The 23,556-nt window shown below is 42.9% G+C and overlaps 1 protein-coding gene across 7 annotated transcripts in view; it reads left to right on the top strand.

The window, feature by feature from the left end:
* Window positions 1–23,556, top strand: part of TNIK (TRAF2 and NCK interacting kinase) — a 414,289-nt gene that overhangs the window by 386,754 nt on the left and 3,979 nt on the right. For 4 of the 7 annotated variants that reach the window (XM_004270551.3, XM_004270550.3, XM_004270549.3 and 1 more), the window contains 9 exons: window positions 4,235–4,399; window positions 6,506–6,617; window positions 7,417–7,587; window positions 9,386–9,529; window positions 12,133–12,267; window positions 15,698–15,798; window positions 18,285–18,434; window positions 20,720–20,879; window positions 21,120–21,259. In XM_004270551.3, the coding sequence (XP_004270599.1) occupies window positions 4,235–4,399; window positions 6,506–6,617; window positions 7,417–7,587; window positions 9,386–9,529; window positions 12,133–12,267; window positions 15,698–15,798; window positions 18,285–18,434; window positions 20,720–20,879; window positions 21,120–21,259 (1,278 nt within the window). Of the gene's footprint in view, window positions 1–4,234; window positions 4,400–6,505; window positions 6,618–6,828; window positions 6,916–7,416; window positions 7,588–9,385; window positions 9,530–12,132; window positions 12,268–15,697; window positions 15,799–18,284; window positions 18,435–20,719; window positions 20,880–21,119; window positions 21,260–23,556 lie in introns of all 7 variants that reach the window. The other 3 variants (XM_049709762.1, XM_049709760.1, XM_049709759.1) reach the window with 1 other exon arrangement.

The raw sequence follows: 23,556 nt of genomic DNA, 5'->3' as shown, positions 1-23,556 counted from the left end.
TAAAGAGTCCTTTCACGGAAGCCTGAAATGAAAAATGGACTTGGCTGCTGAAGTTGACATTGTGTCATGCTGGCATATAAATCTCCCAGCGCGGTGAATGGATACTTTCAATGCAAGTGTAGAGGGCTTCTCTCACTAGACCTTGCCACTTGGGAAAACATGAGGGGAAATGTTCTGGAATGAGTTACTCTCTGACTCCAAATAGAAGGACTCCAATTTCTACTGTGGTTTCAGATTTGCTTGAATCTTCAGGACAGAGTCAATACCTTGACATGGATATTTGGGGTTCAGTTGCCAGCCACATCCAAATGGCTCCATATTGTTTAAAGCATTCCAATACTCTATGACCACAGTCAATCACCTTGAAAACTGCATTCAGCAGTGTCATATATGCATTTGATCTATGGCGGGCCCTAAAATCTTTTTGTCCTCTCAATTTCTAAAGCATTCTTTTTACAAATGTGGGCTTTTAAAGTAACAGCCTGACTTGAAATCCATTAAAAGTATTAAAAAGATAAATACAAATTAAAGTATGACAAAAGGATAAGAAAATAAAAACTCTTTATGGTTCAGTTCCCCAAGATGAACATCGAGGAGAGTCACTTAACTCGTACTTCTTGTTGGAGTAGACCAGATGCTTCTATAGGGGCACGCTGGCTCTCCTACCCATGGTCTTGTCAGAGGCAATCCCCCTTGTAGTGCACACCCATGCCCCTGTGGTTCCGCCTTTCCCCCTCCTACAGCCCCACAGGACCTTTCTTTACTCTCCTTCTAGAATACACCACACCAGCTGTCATCTACCACTTTGTCCACAGGGACCCATCTCCTGGAAGAGCTCCTTTGCCTCCCCCACTGCAGCCCACTCTTCACCCAGAAGACCCCTGGGGGTCTGGCTCAGCTTCCCTTCCTCCTTGAAGCCTCTCCTGGGACTCCATGGGCCTCTGTCCATAACACCTTCCTTATTGCCCAGCTGGTATCTCTCCAGGGTCTGTCCACCCACTGAACGAGGATACTAGCTTACCGTCATGAAGGCTCTTTCGGTTACAAGTACTAGAAAGAAGAACCCACTTACAACAGATTAAGAAAAAAAAGCGGGGTAGGTATCAGAGATTCAGAGGTGTTTCCTAGAAGGAATCGAAAGGCAGAAGGCAAGTTGGGACCCTGTATGGGGTTGGAACCAGAAACTGAAAAGGGATTGGGAGCTCAGGCAGCTTCTCGTGTGCAGATCTCTGGCTCCCTCACTGCCTATCTCTCCTTACCCTCATCTCTGTTTCCTCCACTTTCTCCCTTGTTCTCTCTGTCCACACACCAGCTTCCTCTTCCCCCTCAAGCACGTGCTCTCACGTCTCCATACCCACCCTCCCAATTGCAAGGCGTTCACCACATCCCAGTTCAGCTGCCCAGCAGAGACTGACCAGTATCTCTCAGGCCTAACTGGAAATTCCAATGGGAATCTGATCGTGCTTGGCTCAGGTGTCCACTCCTGGACCGGTCAATCAGCTGTGGCTGAGAGCGGAGCCACATAGGACAGCAGCCACCAGAGCTGGGCCCTGCTTCCAGACAGCCTTGGTTCAGACCCTGATTTCACCACTTACAACCCATGTTACATGGGGCAGGTTAATTGAATTCCTTACACTGAAGCTTTTCCATCTGTAAAATGGGGATGATATAAGCTAGCCCCCGGTGGAATTGTGAGGAGATGAACCTAAGGTGTTCAGCACAATACCCAGCATCTACTGATACTCAGAACATCCAAGTGCCCACCGCCATGGGACTGGTGAGGGCATGAAAATCGCAGAGCTCTTCGGGGCTCTGTTAATGAGATCATAGAGGACAGAGCTGCTGTTCATTTATCTTTGTGTTCCCAGCAGAATGGCACACGGAAGGTATTTAATTCTAGAGGGTGCTGGTTGAATGAACAAAAGGGTGATGACTCAGAAGTGGGAAGATTCAGGGGTCACTGCTGAATCCCTTCAAGCTTCACACTGTCTGGGCCATTTCCCTTCTGAGCCTCTTCAGGTCTTTCTTTGATAACCACTGTGTCTGCATTAATTTTTGGCTTGAGGCAGAACACTGCTGATACAAGAGAGACCACAAAACTCTAAAGAGACAATGTGCGATTTATGCTACTGGAAAGTTGGAGGGAAATGGTAAAAGCTTTTCAGTATTTGAACAGAAGTAAGAAGGTGGGAGAAGCTGCCCGGTACACATAAAATAGAGGATAATACAATAAAGTAGGGCTGAACCCCTTAAATGTAATTTAGAAGATGAAATGTTCAGATGAGCACTGTGACAAAATGAGTCCAGAAAATGCCCCTCTCCTGGACAGTCGTGGGCCAGAAGTATTGTGCCCAGAAACACAGAGGGCGCTAAGGCTATCCAGTTATTTCTCAAGCTTCCTAGTAACATCAATTACATGCACCCCTTCAGGAACTTGGGAGTCTGTTTCATCTTTCCCCAAAAAGTGCCTCCTTTCACTTCCAGCCAGAGGCAGGTGCAGAGCTGTAACTGCAAGACCAGGACAGGCTCCGGAAGGAAGAAGCCAGGCCAGTGAGGTGGTCAGAGAAACAGCACGAAGCCTTATTGCCATGCCAGCCCCAAACAAGGCAGGGAGTGTGTCTGCGTTGCTTCTGATTGATTCCTTCATGTTCAGCAAAATGCTTCACACTTAGTAGACACTCAGAAATGTTGGGCAAATGAATGAAAAAGAGAAAAGGCAAAGAGGGAATCATTACTTAATCAGGTCTGCTGTAAGAAACCTCAGTGAGCCAGTCATATAAATGTGAAATCAGAAAGTGCAATACTAGCCAGGACTACAGTATCGGCACTGGCTTTTTGGGAGCAGGATTTTCTTTTAATTATGTATGTCGGTCCCTAGCATCTTCGAGAGGAGGCTTTGCTCTCCACGGCAATGATTTCCAATGTGTTAGGTCATGCAACCTTATCAGTAAGAATTTCAGGGACTGCCACGTAACACAGTGTATTTATTTGTTTACAAATTATGCATTTGTCCTACTGCACTAACATTATATACTTTATAAAATGCCTTTAAAGGACATTAAAAAGGAATGCTATAGGCTTCCCTCCACAGCTCAGTTTATGCCGACTCTGGTGGCCGCCTGGAGGAGATCCTGGAAGGGGAAGGGAGGGGAAAGGTGGGCTCTGGGGATGGGTGCGAGGACCCGACCCGAGGTGGGAGGGATTGGCCCCTAGGGGAGGGCTGACCCAGCTGACTTCGTGGCCCAGAGTCTCTCCGTCGCTCCCAAACCTCAGAGGAAGGCTTTGCCCAGGGCACAGATTCCTCAAGGGCCTGGATGGCTCTGGAGGAAGGGCCACGGGGCCTGAGGACTGGGTTCCTGCCCCCGCTTGCCCACTCGAGCTTCTGGAGCAGGCAGTGGCGTCCAGCCAACGCAGGCACACTCCCGGGCTCTGCTGCCTTCCCCATCTTGGGCTGTGTGATCTTAGACTGCTTATTTAATGTCTCTGAGCCACAATTAATAAATGAGATAATATTCGTGGGGGGAGAAAAGGATGCTATAAACAATATTTCAGATGCTTTGCCAATCATGATAACTTCATTTGTTTTTTTTTAACCAGCTCCTGGCACAAGCCACCATAGTTGCTTACCGAGAGATTCAACATTAGTGATAGTGAATGTAAACGCATATTTTGAAATAATCTTTAGATCATTTCCATGTTTTCTTTGTAACTCTCATCAGATGTGATTAGTTAATCACTGGTTTGACCTCGTGATGTGGGAATCATCGCTGCATTTTCTTGGAGCACACTGGGCGTGAATTATTCGTGTTACATCTCATCCTACTGCTTCTTTTCAGCGGTATTTTAGGTGACGTTTCTGTTTTGTGGGTTTGTGTCTTTGTAACCTGCTGATGTGACCTGGTGTGTGTGCACAGCACACACGCACACAATGCACAACCCCCGTAGTGCCCCTCCACCCGCGGCATTCCTGTCTTCCCACAGGGCACCTCTTCATCGTATGTGACCCCGACTGCCCTTCATGCAGGAGCATAAGGCCCCAGCGTCAATCCATGTACTAAATATTAGCAAAGCTTAACTTTTTTCTTATTTTCTTAGATGAAATAGAAATCAATATCTTCCCACTCCCCAGTGGGACGGTTTGCAGGCCACCGCAGCTGTGCTGTGTGAGGGGTGACATCACTCTGTGGCCTTTGCCTTCCCTCTCTAACGGCCGCCATGTGTTGTGCCCCCTCAGATGTCTGGAGAGAAGAAGCGATCTGGCCATAGTGACAGCAATGGCTTCGCCGGCCACATCAACCTCCCGGACCTGGTGCAGCAGAGCCATTCCCCTGCGGGGACCCCCACTGAGGGCCTGGGGCGCGTCTCCACCCACCCCCAGGAGATGGACACTGGGACTGAAGTAGGTGCTGGGCAATAGCCACGACAGCTTTGTCCTCCGGCAGGGGGTTCTGAGACCGCGGGCCCCTCAAGAAGGAGGCTTTGCCAAGCTCCCAGAAGCGTGTTTCGTTGGGTTTTATTATACTATGTAACTACTTATGCATATGATCAAATGGACCAAATCCTAAAAGCAGAGCAGTGAAAAGTTCTCAGGTAGCATCTGGAACAAAGCCTGTTTTCACAGAAGCAAATAGTGAGGCTCAGAGAGGTTAAGTGCCTTGCCTAAAGGCACACAGCTGTTTTGTGACAAGAGCTGGGACCAGAACTGGGACCTCCTATCTCCCAGACCAGGAAAGGAAACTTCAACCTATAGAGATTCCAAGGCCAATAGTTGAGGTTCATAGTTACATTAATTTAGTCAAACTAAGTTTGACTTAGGTGAAATAAGGTTGAAATGATTTGTTTATGAAAAATAAAAATAGATACGTTCTCAAAGTGTTCATCTTCCTAAACTCCAAATCGCACAAGAAAGGGAGAAGTGGGATATTATCTTTCCTACACAGAAAAGAGTCTGGGGGAAAAAAGCCAGAATAAACAATCTGCCGGGAAGTGCTTGTAGATGTCGTTGACCGAGCTTGACCATTCGGATGAGATCACAGTGCTTGGCCATGTTTCATAAATAGTCCTTTGAGTCACACATAGGCCCTACATGTGTTTATAATGCATACAGTTTATAACGCTGTGTTTGAGGTTGTCCATGCACTGAGTTTTTATGATGCATCATTTGGATTCTAAAGCTATAGAGCAGGTGAACTTTGCCGCAAGGAGAAGAACGTAGAGCACTGTTATAGTTTCATGCACTGTGGACAGTTGTTTTCTGCCTGACTTTGGGTACCAAGGACTCCGTGCGGTCAGACCCTACTCTACATTCTGCTGCTTCCCCAGCTCTAAGTGGGAATGTCAATACTTGCACACCTCCTTCATAGACTTCTAAAGATCAAAGGAGAGAATGTCTGTGAAAGTGCTCTGTTTGGGAGGGGTAGTCCTACCTTATGGAGGATGAAATGGTTTTAATTTCATAACATGAAGGGGAAATCTTGCATTAAAGTCAGATTGGGCCTTTGTGGTTTTCTCCTTATGTGTTTAGGGGTCTTGGGATACTGGTTTTATTTTTAAATAAAAACCTGAAAAAAAAACTAAAAAAATTAAAACTTAAAGACATTTATCCCCCAAAAAGATGCTTCTTATACTGAGTGCAGATCTGTTTATAATATTAAAAGGACTTGAGTGTAAGTAGGAGTGGAGATGACAGACAAAATTGGGAGACGGTTATTGAAGCTCCTTCGACAAAACTCAGAAATGGAATATTGGGACATGAAGCCTTGATAGTTTACTGTTCCCTAGTTTAGTTCTGACTTCATATCTTAATTGTGCTCTCTAAGCCCTTGAGATTATTTTTTAAGTAAGCCCTTAAGGTGTATTGCCTGCAAACCTAGTATCTTCATGAAGTTCCCACATAGGGCATATAAGTATCCTTTTAAGGAAACTATCATGGAAAGGAAAACTCTTCATTCCCTGGATGAAATTGTCCCTGAATTGCAGATTTTAAGGCTTCTTGAGCCAACACCAATCCACCTGCATCACCAGGCCAGCATGGAAGGCCCCAAAGGCCCCAAGAGGGAGTCTTTGGTTGATCATGTGTTCAGGATGAAGGATGCTGTGTAGCTATGCTTACTTAGTTTACTGCCAATTTGTGTCAGCTTTTCTTAAAACCATTTGGTCAGTAGGAGATTGCTTTTACTTCAAGGGAGAAATAGGCTCTGTCACTATAGCCATCTTATCAGATATGAAGGTGCTACCTATGGTCCATAATATAATTTGCTCACTACAATTCTTGCAGTCTGATGATTAATGAAACCCTGCAAAGACATAATGGTTAGTGAGGGACCAGTATCAGTAGAAGCTGGAGAGAGAAGCACACACTTTGACTTGGGGGTTAGAGTGTGCACAGTTGGATGGTTTGAAGAGTCTCTAATAATTTTAAAGCCCAAGCCAAGTAGTATTAGCGTCGTTTGTTGCTACAGTATTTATCTATCTGCTCTTCTTAATCTTCTTGCTTATTGATTAGTATGGCATGGGAAGCAGCACCAAAGCCTCCTTCACCCCCTTTGTGGACCCCAGAGTGTACCAGACGTCTCCCACTGATGCAGATGAAGAGGATGAGGAAACATCAGCTGCCGGTAAGCTAGAAGGCCCCGATGTTTTAGAAACAGCTTGGTTTTCCTTTCTGATACGACCTGATAAAAAATTAATTATTAGTTCACTAGTTAAGCCATTAACTGCTTAGGCCCTGTCTTAAAGGGAAGACTTTTTATTACTTTTTTTTTAATAGGATTCCTCAAACAAAGTTCTTTCTATTTTTTTTCATCTCTTCTATTTTGATTCTGGTAGGAACCCAGAGGTATCCAGGGGCCCTAGGAAAAGCTGCTCCTCAGAGATCTCCAAACTCACCACACATTTCTCAGAAGCAATTTCTGGGTACAGTGCTGTGCACGCAGTAGAGAAAATCAATGCGTGTTGAGTTGTGTTGAGTCCTAGGTGTGTGCTTCCCACTTCAAACGTCTGGCTGATTGAGAGGACAGTCTTGCTTTCTAGAATTCTGCAACTCACTAATCATCAGACTCAACTTAGGCCAGTTTGTCAGTTGATAATGTGGAATTTCAAAAAGTTAATCTGTCCTGCATATATTACAGGAGATGAGGATGGTGTGTTTCATTTTATGAGATGAATATTAATTCCCTAAACTACTCAAGTAGTGTCTATAAGCCTGTTTTACTAACGGATAAAACACTGCTTTTATGAATGACATACTTTATTCTACTAAAAAAGTGTAAAATATTTATAGTTTCAGTGTTTCTTTGCCTTTATCATAATGCACACTAAACAAGGAGAAATCATAGTTATTTGAAGCCCCTTTTCCATATCTCCATTGGTTATATTTTAAGATGCCACTGACTTCTCTGATTCTTTTTCTCAAAGCTCTGTTTACTAGCGAACTTCTTAGGCAAGAACAGGCCAAACTAAATGAAGCAAGAAAGATTTCAGTGGTAAACGTAAACCCAACCAACATTCGGCCTCATAGCGACACACCAGAAATCAGAAAATACAAGAAGCGATTCAACTCAGAAATACTTTGTGCAGCTCTGTGGGGTAAGTTGGTGCTTTTTTTACCATTCATTAATGAATTGACCCTCAAACAGGAATCTTACTATCAGAAGAGTGCTGATTGAATCATGGGTGTTAGAGACCCGATTTGGGACTGTCTCGGCCTCAAGAGAGACCAAGAGCAATTTTATATTTAGAAAGAACTGATACCCTAACTGATACAATTTTATATTTAGAAAGAACTGATACCCAGGATAGCAATGAGATTCAGAGTGACCTTGTCACATAACAGTGATGGGCTAAAGCCAACAACAGAACTAACTACCACTTAATATATGCCCACGCTGTGCCCAGCACTGTGTGATGTGCCCCACGTCCTGTCTCTGTGATCCATACAACATTCTGCAAGGGCAATAATGGCGTGACCTTCATGTGACAGTTGAAAAAGCTGCACAGAATATTTTAGTGAATTGCCAAAGGCCATACCAGTAGTAGTAGCAAGATAAAACTTGAAAAGGACAACAAATGCAGAGCCTTCCCTTTTAGTTCAAAACATCAACCTGCAGTTCTTGTGAAAAAGATCTGCAGATTTTAGCTGACCTCAGACTCAGTATAGGTGTGATGAGATTCTGTCAAAATCCTGGTCTGTGTTACCATAAACATGACATGCAGATCAAGGAAGGACATGGCTCATCTGCACCCATCTAAAATACTACACCTAGTTTGAAGCACCACAATTTTATAAGGGCAAAAGCATTTGAGTTATTAGCACGGATGAGCACAGAGCCTGGAAACCATTTCAGGGGAGTAAGGCTCTGTCCTCTGGAGAAGAGACTATTAGAAGACAACAAGATAACCCTGTTTCATATTGACTAACATGTGGTTGAAAGAGCAGACATTCACGTTACTTAGAAGACAGATGTGCAGGAAGCAAAAGCAGTGGAAAAGTTACCCTTTCCTAAATATAGGCCATTGCACGGCTGAACTCACAATGTGTGCACGTGTCTGTGTGTATGTTGGGAGTCAGGGGTGTTTATTTGCCTAGAGATGAATTTTCAAGATTGTAGCCATCCAGACAAGACCACTTACCTACCAGAGTTTTTGTAATAGGAATTACTGCATGGGAGGTGGGCTGGACTAGAGTTAGATGCCTGAGAAGTCCCTTACAGCAGCGGTCCGCAACCTTTTTGGCACCAGGGACCGGTTTCGTGGAAGACAATTTTTCCGTGGGGGACGGGGAATTGGGGACCCCTGCCTTACAGTCAATATTTCTGTGCCTCTTGGGCTATTAATACCTGCACTTGAATTGGCTTATCATTTCCCTAACAAAGAGCAGAACCTTAAGGTATGGGATGTAAATTAAGCTCTGGTGTGAGAAGGAAGAAGGGCTTTTCTTCCAAGAGTATGGGAATGGGGCACTCTATTATATGTAGAAGGTGGGTAGGCTAGAAATCACTGCATGAATAGGAGTGGGGTGAACCTTGGGGAAGTCTCGAGGTGTGATTTATAGAGAGAGCCAAGAAAAGGGTGGGTGTTACAGGAAAGGAACTAGCGTCACATCTGTGCCTCAGGCTCCTCTTGAGAAGAACTCTATTTTAGGTAGTAAAGGGCTACGTGTAATGAATGCTGCTACTACTTTATAAAAGAAAACTAATTTCATTACCAGAGGGACAGTGATTTAATTACTGTCTCAGAGCTCCTACTTCTACACTCCCTACTGTAGTACCTGCTTGCCCATTAGTTTATATTTACAAGTCACAGTTTCTTAGCTTTTAAAGGGACCCTGGATGCGGAAGAGTAAAGTCCATAAGAGTCAGTCTTGGGATGCTTCTTAAATTTGCAGGTGTAAACCTCCTGGTGGGAACTGAAAATGGCCTGATGCTTTTGGACCGAAGCGGGCAAGGCAAAGTTTATAATCTGATCAACCGGAGGCGATTTCAGCAGATGGATGTGCTAGAGGGACTGAATGTCCTCGTGACGATATCAGGTATGTTGCTGGGATGACCAAGTCCTCCAGGTCTGCACAGGTGGGAAAGGTGATCACGTCACTTCTGAAGGAATAGTAAGCTCTGCCCTTCCCAGCCAACGAGCAGCACGATAAATTATGGCAGTAGGACCAGAATGACATCACCCACGTTTTGTAACTCCAGAGATTCTGACCTTCAAAGGGAAGTCTCTCACCTCTGCCTGAAATCTGAATCAGACAGAGACATACCACCACGGCTGTGTATATATGGGCCTTCACCCTCTGCCGGGACTCAGCAAGGATCCTTTTAAGGTGTCTGTACTCCAGTCATTGCCATCTACTCTCAGATGGAGAATATAAAAATGTAGGCTTCTGGGTGAATTGGGAGATTGGGATTGACATATATACACTAATATGTATAAAATAGATAACTAATAAGAACCTGCTGTATAAAAAATTAAATTAAATTAAATTAAAAATAAATAAATAAATGTAAGCTTCTGGGAGTGAGAAATTTTGTAAGCAGAAATTTCTCTGGTCTCTTTTCTTATAAGAACTGCTTTAGTTTATAGTTCACTGACATTTTAGCAAGTGCAGCTGGCCCATTGGGTGATTGAGTCTGCAAGGAGATTGGAAGGTAGGAATCATTGCCACCCTCTGCAGCTTTCCACTTCCCAAAAAGAGCTTAAAAAAAAAAAAAAGAGACAAAAATGAAAGCCTTACTACTGACAAGTTAAAAATGTAACCTGAAGGAGTCTATGTTCTTGAAAGTTTTTTCTTTCGGATGGTGTTTGAAGGAGTTTAATAAATAATACCCCTCTTTTCCCCTCCCATCCCATCCAGTATGAAGCCGACAGTACCCCTGCACATTAGGACCACCTGAGGAGGTGTGAAAACTCCAGCATGCACCCCAGACTAACGGGTCAGAATCTGGGAGTGTGGCCCAGGTCTCAGAAGCTTTCATGGCTCCTGAGGTGTCTCCACTGTGCAGCCAAGTTTGAGAACCAGCCATTATTTTGCAAAGAGAAACATAGGGCTCCTCTTGTGTTGAACCTTGAATAAAGTTTAACTCTTCAGCTGTACTTCTGTTTTGAGAAAAGGCCCTCATTTGATGCTACAATTTCCTCTTTTGCCTGTCCATTGAATGCTCAGTTTCATCTCTTTTTATTCTCCCCAAATAAGGGTTCGCCAAGTAAATTCTTCTTGTATTATCATTTGAGTTTAATTCAGTGTACTCCTTTATTCTGGGTAATGCGTTCTTGACTGCAACACCCCCAAATCAAATTTAAAACCGTATATCTGCCAGTCACCTACCAAAAGTGGAAATGATATCAGAAAATCCATGTTCAGACTTCATTATGTTGTTAGTGACACATCCCATTTTTAAAAGTGTAACCATTTCCTATTATCATGAGGTGCATAGGTGGGGAAAGAAGAAAATGAAAACAGAAGCCAAATTTTCTTGAACTGCCCTCGGATCTGTGTTGGCACAGAGAGGAGAAAGCACCAGCCCTCCTGCCCATCCTAGCTATAGAAATCAATGCATATTCAAGGCTTTGGGTTATAAAAAGGAATAGTAACTGCACGTGGTTCCCTTAATTTAGGTTATAAATGTACTCTCCTGTCAAATCCAGTGTGCAATGCTTTAATGAATTCTTTTCTTCTGGTATATATCACAGCTGCAAAATACGGAACATTTTTTGACACCTAAGAGAAGTGAAAGGAAAATAAGTACCCAAGAAGTATAACCCACAGGCTTAAATTACTGATCACTTAGGAAAAGCCACCCCAAGGGACATCTTCTTATCTGGTACTCAGATAATCTCAGTATATTAAATTTTGCTCCTCAATTTAAAACTCCTCAATGTTTTTAAGATCTTTCCTTATCATACTAAGAATTCTTTAGTCCATGATCTCTTTCCCATCATTTACCAAAGGGAACTTTTGTGTTTTTTTCCAAGTATACATCTTTTTCTCCGTTCTTCTTTTTGTTTGACACTCCTTTCAGGGATCTCAGCACTGTAAACATGTCCAAGGGTTATTTTCTGAGCCCTGATTGCCGTCATTGAACTTGTTTCTCATATCTCCTTAAGAAATTCCTTTTTCTGTTTGGTAAAATGAAACTACTACCAGCTGTCATCTTTAAAGTAATAGAGGAGGCGAGTAAGGGGGGCTCTGCATTAACATATGCTGTTGGGTAGAAGGTAGTCACACATGAGTATGCTAAAATGTCCAGTTGTCAAAACTCCTTCATGTAATTAGATCTGGAATGTTTTGGAACACTGATCAACCATTCCGTTACAGAATTAGGTCTTACTGAGCAGACACTGCCCTTTGCACTGGGAGGAGAGAATAAGAGCACCTTGCTCAAATAGAAAGCACCAGAAGGTAAAGACAAATTATGCAATGGTTATTTGCCCAAAACACTTGGACCTGTTTTGATCGTAAGTTCTGGCAGAGGCAATACTTTGACGATGCTGGAGACGCTGGTTATTGTGCTTCACACATACACAGACACACACACAAGTGTAAATAAAAATAAATAAAATAAAATGGAGATGGAGAAGGATTGAGAGAAAAAGCTGTCTCAGGGCCTTGAAATTAAAGTTCTATTACTTCAACAGGAAAGAAGAATAAGCTACGAGTTTACTATCTTTCATGGTTAAGAAACAGAATATTACACAATGACCCAGAAGTAGAAAAGAAACAAGGCTGGATCACTGTTGGGGACTTGGAAGGCTGTATACATTACAAAGTTGGTAAGTCTCAAGACATGGAATTGTTTGCTCAATCCAAATTATTCAGTTAAGTTTCATTTAGTTTTTTTCCATCAGATATTGATGATGCATTTGTGACCAGTTTAAGACACTGCTGGAACCTTAAATATACTTGCATTATTTCCCCAAAAAGTTAGATTGATGAAGTTCAAAGAATGCATTCAGAATAAAGTCTTAGGCTCCAGTTTGAACTCGCTCCCAAAGACCCATTAAAATAACCATGAAGAAATAAAAGTGCTGTAAACCTACAAGGACAAAGGGACCAGGAGAAGAGAAAACAGATAAGAGATGTCAACAAAATTGAACAAGAATTGTTAGATGACTAGGAACAGAACTAGCTGACCAGGAAATGCTGAATTCTAAGTCTGCTGTGAGGAAAGTCATCAAAATCAATCCAGTCACTCAACAAAACTCAGAAAGGGCCAGGACCTGAGGTCCCAGGTGTATCTGAGGTGGAGGTGGAGGGTGGGATTGAAAATGGGAGGATTGTTGGAAAGTTGATGAACAGCAAATCCTCCAGAACCCAGTCAGGCAGCCACCCTCCCTGACAGCAGCAGAAGATGAAAGGTGGGCACAGCCAATCTGTTGATGGGGAATATTGAATTATAAGGACACATTGATACACACACAGACACCTCCTTCCCCTGTTTAGCACCCCAAATGTTGCCAGCCATGCTTATACTCCCAAGCAAGAGATTGAAAGATGGTCTTTGGAGAAACTAAATGGCCAGCAAGAAAAGATGTTGAGGTACTAATATTTGAAATGCCATGGAAAGAGCATGCTATCTAACCACCTTAGAAGTGAAACCCATCAGTCGATAAGCCCACTAGAGCAGACAGTGGGAAAATCCACTAATGGGAAGGAAACTTAAACAGAAAGAAGGGACTTTAGAGGAAACAAGGATAATGAGGAGTGGAACAAAAAAAATTTTAAAAGAAACTATCAATATACTAACTTCAGAGAGATTAGAAATACTGTTTCCATAAAAGAAGAATAGGTGTTATTTTTTTTAAAAAGATGGAACAGGGTTGGAGAATGTCATTCAGAGACCAAGCAAAAAAATCTTGGAAATTAAAATATATTGGCAGGAATAAAAAATGCAGTAGAAGGGTCGAAAGACAAACGTGAGAAATGTCCTAGAAAGTAGAATGAAAAGAAAAGAAAAAAGAGAGAATAGGTAAGAAAATAAAAGTTTCAGTCCAAGTGGTTCAAAATATAAGTTACACGAGTTTTAAGAAAAAGATTAAGAAGTGGAAGGGGAAGAAAGCATCAAAGAAAGAATACAAGAAAAGTTTCTAGAATTAAGACCTCAAAATTTCAAATTAAAAAGATTCACTGAGTACCTATATAGTGAATGAAAAACGACTCACAAGAGGACATAGCAACATGATATTTTAGTACCCAGGAAATGAGAAGGCTCTTAAAGCTTTCAAATTATAAGTAAATAAACAGTTTACATGTAATAGACACAGAATTAGGTGGCCTGGGACTTACAGCAGTACTAGAAGGTTAGAAGACAATGGAGGGGACTTCCCTGGCAGTCCAGTGGTTAAAACTCCACGTTCCCACTGCAGGTGGTGAGGGTTTGATCCCTGGTCAGGGAACTAAAATCCCACATGCCGTGCAGCGCGGCCAAGAGAAAAGAAAAAAGACAATGGAGCAAGGCTTTCAGAGTTCTAACGGAAAAATTTTTTTCACTTAGTATTTTATAACCCATCTGTATTAGCCAGGGCTCTCCAGAGAAACAGAACAAGCAGGATGTGTATATATAGAGAGAGAGACAGAGAAGGAGAAAGAAATTAGTCCAGGCAAAGTGGGACAATGGAGGGTTCAGGAAGAGGTACCTACAAGAAAAATAAAATGTTACTAATAGATTACCTGCCATATTTGACTGTACTGACAGCACTAACAGAAAGTTTCCATGTGCTTAGAGATAGATACATAGAAAATAAGGAAGTGAAAAAAATTTGAAAGCAAGAAAGGAATTATAATAATGGTATACTACATGCCTCATCTATGAACAATAATGATTTAAACACAGGATATTGACTTAACCAAAACTTGTAAATATAACTATATTGGAGGTATGGGGAGGAAGAGATGTGTATGTTTGAAAGAGAGATCTAGAGAGAGGAGATTGCTGTAAGAGACTAGACCCTTTCCATTCTCCAGGGTCAGTAGGTAATATCTACAGCTGAAAAAAGTTGTAAATAACATTATCAGCACGTCATTTAGAAATGTGGAGGGCTTCCCTGGTGGCTCAGTGGTTGAGAGTCCGCCTGCCTATGCAGGGGACACGGGTTCGTGCCCCGGTCCGGGAAGATCCCACATGCCGCAGAGCGGCTGGGCCCGTGAGCCATGGCCGCTGAGCCTGTGCGTCCGGAGCCTGTGCTCTGCAACGGGAGAGGCCACAACAGTGAGAGGCCCATGTACCGCAAAATATATATATATATATATATATATGGAAATAAATCGCTGAAGAAGTATTTGAAAGTATATTAAAGACAGAACAGTAAACAGGAGAGGCATGCTACAGAAAAAGAGCTCAGAGAACAAGAATTTGGTCAGTTATCTTGGGCTAAATTCTTTAGGACACAGAATATTCTGTTTGTTCAAACATTTTATAAATAAAAAGACTGCCATGTGTACTGTCTTAGTCTGTTCAAGCTGCTATAACAGAATACCACAGACTGGGTGGCTCATAAACAACATGAGTTTATTTCCCACAGCTCTAGAGGCTGAGAAGTTGGTGGCAGACTCAGTATCTGGTGAGGACCTGCTTCCTGGGTCACAGACAGTGGTCTTTTTCCTATAACCTCACATAGCAGGAAGGGAGAGGGATCTCTCTGGGGTCTCATGTTAAGGGCACTGGTCCTTTTTGAACTCCTAATAACTGGAATCCAAGTTTGAATAATAAGCGAACAGCAGCCATTATGTCTCTACCCATTTGTTGATTTTTCTACCATCTTGCCATACCGGCTCTCAGCTGCTTACATGTGGGTGAACATAAAAGCCAGGCAAGGAAACATGAAGGATTTTTATACAGATTCTTCTTACAATAAGTAATTCACATCTAGACCTAGTGCTTAGAGGCAGTCCTAAGCCAGTTACATCTTTAGATGAAGAAAAGAGCCTTCAGTATGAAGCAAAAGGCCCCAGGTATCCTGCAAACCAAGTACATTAAAGGAAGTTAAATCTGTATCTATGAGAACATCCCACACCAGAGCATTACCCTCAGTCAGGATGATATATGTGTGTGTGTGTGTGTGTGTGTGTGTGTGTGTGTGTGTGTGTGTATATATATATATATATATATATGTATATATATATATATAGTGGTTTACACATTCTTTAATACAAAAACTTGAATAAATTAATGAACTATTTTAATTCATAACTTTTCTATTACAGTCAAGTATGAAAGGATCAAATTCTTGGTGATTGCCTTAAAGAATGCTGTGGAGATATATGCTTGGGCTCCTAAACCATATCATAAGTTCATGGCATTTAAGGTAAGTAGGCATGTGATTACCTAACAAGGGCTTGTTTTTTTATATAGTTTAGGTTCCCATCAGTTAACAGTGGTTAACTTACACATAACACTAGTACCAATTTTTCTGTATATAATAAACCTCTTTTAAAAGTGTAGGAGCTCTTACTTGTTATTCTAAAAGTAAAGACTAGGTATTAGTAAATACTGTTAATTAGTCAAATTAAAATTTGGGTACACCCTCCTCCATTTCAGGTCTATGCATCATCATCTCTAAGTGGCATTTGGCATGGAATGGTTACCAGGCAAAGCATTCATTATGATATTAGGCAATGAGATTTATTATACACCCACCTAACTAGGGCACTCTCTTAATATTTCGTCTGAAAAAGGCAGACCGACAGCAAGCAGCACTGAATCTCAAGGCCGAACTGAGTCTCTAAATCTTGTAATCCTTGTAAGCCTTTTGGGGAAAAGTCGCTAAAACTCACTTGATGGTCATATATCCCCATTGCTGTTGGACTTCTCTAAAATGAATACTGAATGTAGTCACATATGGAAATGGCCTAGTTTCTCTGCATCCTTCAGTTTTCATTGCTGTTTCATTTTTTATCTTGTCTAAGTCTGTACCCACTGTGGTTGGCTTGATAACTCATGAGTTTCAACAGAAGTAGGATGGGGAAATGCTGGTCCCGTTGACTCCAGATCATGAAAGCTGACCCCCAAATGCCAGAAGGACCAGTACTTACAGGCACTCTGATGTTTTCAGAGCTGCACAGTCTACCCATAGCCAGCGTGAATTTACCTTCTGTTCATTCTTACTCTCTGCCTACATCTCTCTCTTTCTTTATATCTCCTTGGCCCTCACTTTTTCTCCCCACCTTTATGACTATTGTCTTTCTTTGACCCTTTATGTCTTTTCTGTTGCCACATATGCCACGTGAGGGCAGAAGCTGCCTTGGGAACATTACAAAGCCCTCTTCAGGGCTGAATCACCCCCGCTTCTATCTTGTTCCTTTAGCAGGGCAAGGAGTTCATTTGTGATGTGCTCAGGAAGATGCGAAATGGGCCCCACTCGTTAACCCCGCTTTTATGGAGAGAAATGTTTGGAATGCATTGGGTTAGTAATAACACTTCAGGGATGACTCCTGACAACTACAGCGGTGCTGCTGTCCCGCCAAAATCTCTCTTCACAAAAGTTTTTCAGTCAAGATCCTGTTCCTGTTCCGGTTCTGAAGTTACTGTCATCAGTGTACTAGCCAAAGTGCAGGATTGACTGCAAAATGCTTTGTTGAGCAAACCATGGCCAACCTAGAAAGAGGGAAGAGCAAAGGCAAGGACTCGAAGAGGAAAGACTGGAGCCGGCAGGGGGTCGAGCCCTCCCGTGGGACAAGGAGATGAGGCTCGAACCTCCCATATATGAGAATGATGTTAGCAAAAGAGAAGGAGGGAGGGGTCTGTTAGGTGACGGTGACATGATAGCCGAGGCACTTGTGGTTTCACAGATTCTCGCCCAGACTTCAAGGCCAATACAGGTGGAGTGTGGATTAAATAATGGCAAAGGAAAACAGAGGAACACGTGACAGTTAGCTGGGGCGTAGACTCTGGAGTCTCACACACAGAACTTTGATAAACGTGGCTGGAGCTCTTTTTTTCTTTTCCTTTTAAACCCAGCTAGCCAACGTAAGCCGTGAGTCTTGAGATGAATCATCCCCACCGTCCTCTATCGCCCAAACCCAAGTCTCAGATCTCAACGTTAAGTTTAGAGAAAGCGCCAGCCTGATGTGTACTCACTCACCCAGGAGAGTCAGAACCAGAGCATGCCTGTTAACCCTGAACAGGCTTAGCACAGGGCTGGCCCACCTGCCCACCCAGTCTGTCTCTGAAAAGGTAGTAGCCATGCCTGGGCCTGGCTGTCCCTTGGGAAGGAGAGGGGCCAGAGAGGTGACTGGACCTTCTTCTTGGGGAAAAGGCCAGAAACAAACAGGGAAGAACAGCAGCACCCAGACACCAATTTTTTTTTTTTTTTTTTTTTTTTTTGCGTTACGCGGGCCTCTCACTGTCACGGCCCCTCCCATCGCGGAGCACAGGCTCCGGACGCGCAGGCTCAGCGGCCATGGCTCACGGGCCCAGCCGCTCCGCGGCATGTGGGATCCCCCCGGACCGGGGCACGAACCCGCGTCCCCTGCATCGGCAGGCGGACCCTCAACCACTGCGCCACCAGGGAAGCCCACCAAATTTTTAATATATGATGACACTATCAAAACAGACAACTGTCAACCAGCTTCGCTGCCCTGGAGCACAAGGGGTAGAAAAAGGGGAACAAATGGATGCTAGACTCTTCCTCCCAGAGTCAGAATATGAATAGCCCTAAAATTGAAAGAAAGATTTCCTAGCTTTTCAGTTTAAGAAAGTCAGACATTAACTTCCACAGGAAATGGCTAAAGGAAAAATTTATTAAGGTAACGTCTTTGAATGATGTGGGTACTCATGGGGTGATTTTTAAAGTCTTTTGCAGATCTCCAGCACAAGCCACTGCTTGTTGATCTCACAGTAGAAGAAGGTCAAAGATTAAAGGTTATTTTTGGTTCACACACTGGTTTCCATGTAATTGATGTTGATTCAGGAAACTCTTATGATATCTACATACCATCTCATGTAAGTTCCTGGAAGCAGACTGTCAAGACTCTCTTCCACAACCTGTGTGTATAGATTTGTTTTTGTACATTTTTAGTGGAGGTCATGCTAACTTTTACTAATCAATAAAGCAGATGGACTTATGGTCTTCACTAAATAGATGAGGCTTTTAAGTCATAAAACATGTAACTTTAACTGATTTTTATGGCTGCTTAAAATTGAGTAACACGTAATAGCAATTATTTGCCATTTACTGGACATGTTGTCTCATTGGATTTTACATTAAAATACATACAGTGGTTTTTGTTCAAGGGCATAGATTCTGTTTTTTAAGCAAGACTATAGTAGATGAGCTTCTATTTGTAGTTTTTGAAGGAGATTGGTTCATTTTATGTGGGAGAAGTCCAGTGATCCTTTTTCTGCTATCGTTCCTCTCTTCAAGTGGAGGACAGTGTCACGTGGCGGAATCAGACACCCTGGAGCACATGCTCTGGCTCTTGCACGTATTCGCTTTGCAATAGTGGACACATTAGGCAGCCTGTCCAACCCTCAGCTTTCACATCTGTAAAATGGGGCTAAGAGGACCTATCACATAGGGTTATCGTCAGCATTAAGTGAGGTCATACATCTAAAGTAGTTGGCACAGGGCCCTGCAAATTGTACTATTAATATTACTCTACTGACACATTGCCTAAAACATGACTTTTAAGGGACGTGCTGCCCATGGTTTCATGTCGTAGGATGAGTGCAGTGTAAATTTTGTTTCCTCTGACGTATGTAGTCCCAAGGCTAACATACAGTAGAAATTATTCGTCAACAAAGTCTGAGACCTAATCTGTTACTGTTTGGTATTTTGAGACTTTAAAGACTTCACTCCAAAGGAGCACAACAATTGAAAAAAGTTGTTTTGGGGCACGGCACACATACGTCATTTGTTGTTACATTACAGCTTTTCTCGTGTGTGTATGTGCACACAGGACTCACAGCCCGTGCTCTTGGTGAGGGGACTGGGCTGTCCCCATCATCATCCTCCATCCCCTCTTTCCTGTCCACCATGTACCTACTGGACGGCCATGACATTCTCAACCAGGGGATCGCAGCAACACCACGTCTCTTTTCCCAGAACAAGTCAATCTACACTTATCTGAATAGTATGATTTTTTTTTTAGTGAACGGTAATTTTTAAATTTTTTCTCAACAAGCCATTAATTTGGACTACAGTAAGTCCCCTACATAAGAACGAGTTCCGTTCCGAGAGCAAGTTCGTAAGTTTAGTTTGTTCATAAGTCCAACGAAGTTAGCCTAGGTACCCAACTAACACAATCGGCTATGTAGTACTGTACTGTAATAAGTTTATGATACTTTTCACACAAATAATACATAAAAAACAAACACAAAAAATAAAGAAAACATTTTTAATCTTACAGTACAGTACCTTGAGAAGTACAGTAGTACAGTACAACAGCTGGCACTCCTTAGCAGTACCAGCTACATCACTGCTGCTTTTACTCTTGCTTCCGGACATCCTGGGCTTGAAATAATGATACTGTACTAGTGTACTCTATACAGTACTGTAAAAGTAAAGTACACAAAAGCACAACCACTTGTAGAGGATGCACGCACGTCACCGTGTACACCAGGCACGTGAATATTGGACATGCGAACACACGTTCGCACCTTGGAAAGTTCACACCTTGAAGGTTCATACGTAGGGGACTTATTTAGGCACCCAGATAAACTATCTGTATTGACTGTTCATAGCCTGTTTTGGTCCCACCTTTTGGCCCCACTTGGGCTGTTTCCATCAGATCCAACTGGATTGCGTTCTCCTCATCTTTTTTGGAAGTAGATAGAAAACACGAGATTTTCAATGTCCACGGGAATGTGCTCAAATCCCAATTCTACCACCATATCCTAGTGCAGCTTTGGTCAAATTACATAACCCCTCTGAGATGCAGTTGCTTCATCTGTAGACAGAAATATCTAGCTTGGGGAGCTGTTTTAAAGGCCAGAAGTTATACATGGAAAGGCCCACACTTGGCACAGGGCAGGTGCTCCGTAGCTGAAGTTGTTGCTTTTAGAACAGGTAAATTGCATTCTCAACCTAGTGCCTAAGTTTGTATTTACCAGGGTATTTGACAGGTCGGTGGTTAAATTAAGCAAAACAAAACGTCAGTCTCTAGAATGTAAATGGAAAAGGGAAAAGAAAAAACTCTTTTTTTTTCTTCGCAATTCTTAGAGATTAATAGCTAAGATACTGTCTTATTTTTTAAAAGAATAATGCCTGGCCTTTCTTTGTCTTCTAGATTCAGGGCAATATTACTCCTCATGCCATTGTCATCTTGCCTAAAACAGATGGAATGGAAATGCTTGTTTGCTATGAGGATGAGGGGGTGTATGTAAACACCTACGGCCGGATAACTAAGGATGTGGTGCTCCAATGGGGAGAAATGCCCACGTCTGTGGGTAGGTTAACCATTCCTTATCTCCTTCAGCAGTTACACCCCCCAAATGAAACGAAAGTCAAGAAATGTGAAACAACCATTTGATTCCACAAAAAAAAAGTCTGTGAATAACACTTGTAAGACTTGCTTTGTCTGTTTATCTCAAGTCGTTTGTCATTTTTGTGGTTAAGATGTGAACAGATGCTGTGAGTTATTGCCCATCTAATGTTTTTAATGCAGTTTTGGAAATTCCTTTTGACAGCCTACATTCATTCCAATCAGATAATGGGCTGGGGCGAGAAAGCTATTGAGATCCGGTCAGTGGAAACAGGACATTTGGATGGAGTATTTATGCATAAGCGAGCTCAAAGGTTAAAGTTTCTATGTGAAAGAAATGATAAGGTAAATCCGTTTCAACATTTGCATTAGTGTTTGCATTTTAAGAGACCACCAGGTACCTGTGAAACCTTCATTTTCCTTTATACTGATTTGAATCACATCTGTGTTAAACAATCAATATTATCTTGAAATGGCATTATTTGGTTTGATTCATGTGAACCCTCAAAATATATTATTCACGCATCAAAAAAGACATAAGGGCTTCCCTGGTGGCGCAGTGGTTGAGAGTCCGCCTGCCGATGCAGGGGACACGGGTTCGTGCCCCGGTCCGGGAGGATCCCACATGCCGCGGAGCGGCTGGGCCCGTGAGCCATGGCCGCTGAGCCTGCGTGTCTGGAGACTGTGCTCCGCAACGGGAGAGGCCACAGCAGTGAGAGGCCCGCGTACTGCAAAAAAAAAAAAAAGACATAAAAACATCTAAAAAATTTCTTGTAAACTCTTTGTAACTTGTGTGGCTTGCAGGCCTTAAGATGACTCAGCAAATAACCCAAATTCTCCTAAGCACTTAGAAGAGCCGGCCTCTCATTAGTCATCTCACAGTGGGTCAACTTTATACCCCACTTTTAGACGTTTCACAAAATCACTATTGGGATGTAACCCATCACATTATATTCGATTTTAAATGTAAAACATTTGACGTGTAGAAATATAAACTTTTTAAAAGTGTCACCCATACCTTAAGGAATGCACAATCGCAAACTCAACTAGTGCCATGTCTTGTGTCATTCCAGCCATGTTTCTTCTGAAGTGTCATAGGGGGACTGTTTTCCAGTGAAATCGGCGGTGTTCGTCTGGCATGATCAGTCGCCCAGAAGGCGTGTTCTGCAGCAGTGCTGCTTCTGCCTTGCCCTCCCCGTAGACTAACCCAGAGTTTTTAGTAGCTAAGCTCTACTGTATTTGTGAATTCATCCTTTGGGACTATGGCCAACTTAGAAATGCTGTCCCCAAAACAGCAGACATAAACATCTATAGAAAAGAACGTGACAGGTTGAACAGACCTGCATCTCTTGGTGCACTCCTGTTCCCCAGAAGCCAGGCTGGTCTTAGTCTGGCCCTGGAGTAGCCAACTACTCTGACCTGGTATGGTCTGGTGTGGTCTGGGTGGACAACAGCTGGGGATGGCAAGGATGGTTCCAGGCCCTTATCAGAATACACCAGAAAACAGACCTGACCCCTAGTAAAATTCCAGCCCCCGCCTAGTCTCTGGGAATCATAAGACTAGGAGTGATCTGGGCACAGACACCCACACTCCAGTTCATTGAAGTCCCACCCCAGAAAGCCAATGTCAAGTCACGACCACACCCTCAGCAGCAGGCTGGGACTACACCAGCATCTGGGGCCTGAGGTTTAGAGCCAGGGCTCACAGAACCTGGAGAGAACAGCAGCCCTTTCTTTCTCTCATTGTGTTCCCATGGGTCCTCTGTGCTTCCCCGTTTTGATTCACTGACCCTAACAGTAGCTTTACGTACATATGTAGCATTAGCTGAAAGATGAGCATTTCCACAGAACTTCCGAAGAAGTTGTTGGGAGAGACAGCATTCTTCTGAAGAAACTGTGGGAATGAAGTAGCAGAGACTTTGTACTAATGACAAAAGTAAATGCCTTGGACCAAAGTTTGGTGTTGGCTGACTGAAGGACTGGGCCACAGCCCAGAATATTATTTTGCTGGGCAGTGGTTCACTGATGTTCAGCTCAAGCAAGCAGTACCCCAAATTTTGCTCACTTCTCTCAGTCGTTTGATAAGATGATTTAGCAGACCCAGACCGTGGGACTGTGGTTCTCCTTACTAATGCCATGATCTCCTTTGGCCTAGGATATGCATTCATCAGCAGAGAAACCAAGCATTAACTCTTGGAATGCCAAAGTGAATAGGCATTAAACACCTTACCCTCTCTGACCAGAACCACTTTTTTTTTTTTCTTAATTGAGAAATGAAGTTGTATAGTAGTCAGTAGGCCCCAAATTCCCCCTTGACTTTGGAAATGTGAGAGGATTCTCTTCATTCCCAAAGTCTGCCCTCTTGTTATTAGGGGAGAGAAAAGGGGAGCCCCTGTGGCTTTCCAGAAATTAACAAAGGATGTGTTGTGTCCTAGACCAGAAATCCAGCATATTATCCTAGCACGAAACTCCCTTGTAAAAAGTGAGCGCCCAAAGGGTTGTTACAAGTCAAGATATAGCCCCTTCTGGGTCCCTGAAGGCCAGTGCCACAGTCAGTCATAGTAACCTTCATAGGAATAAAGGCAGGGATGTTTACAGAGGATGCACTGTATTAAAAGGCACTTTATAAACACCAGCCATTA

This window comes from Orcinus orca, chromosome 5, assembly GCF_937001465.1.
Source record: "Orcinus orca chromosome 5, mOrcOrc1.1, whole genome shotgun sequence".
NCBI lineage: Eukaryota > Metazoa > Chordata > Mammalia > Artiodactyla > Delphinidae > Orcinus > Orcinus orca.
The sequence above is the reverse complement of the archived record's forward strand: the minus strand, read 5'-3'. Positions and strand labels throughout refer to the sequence as shown.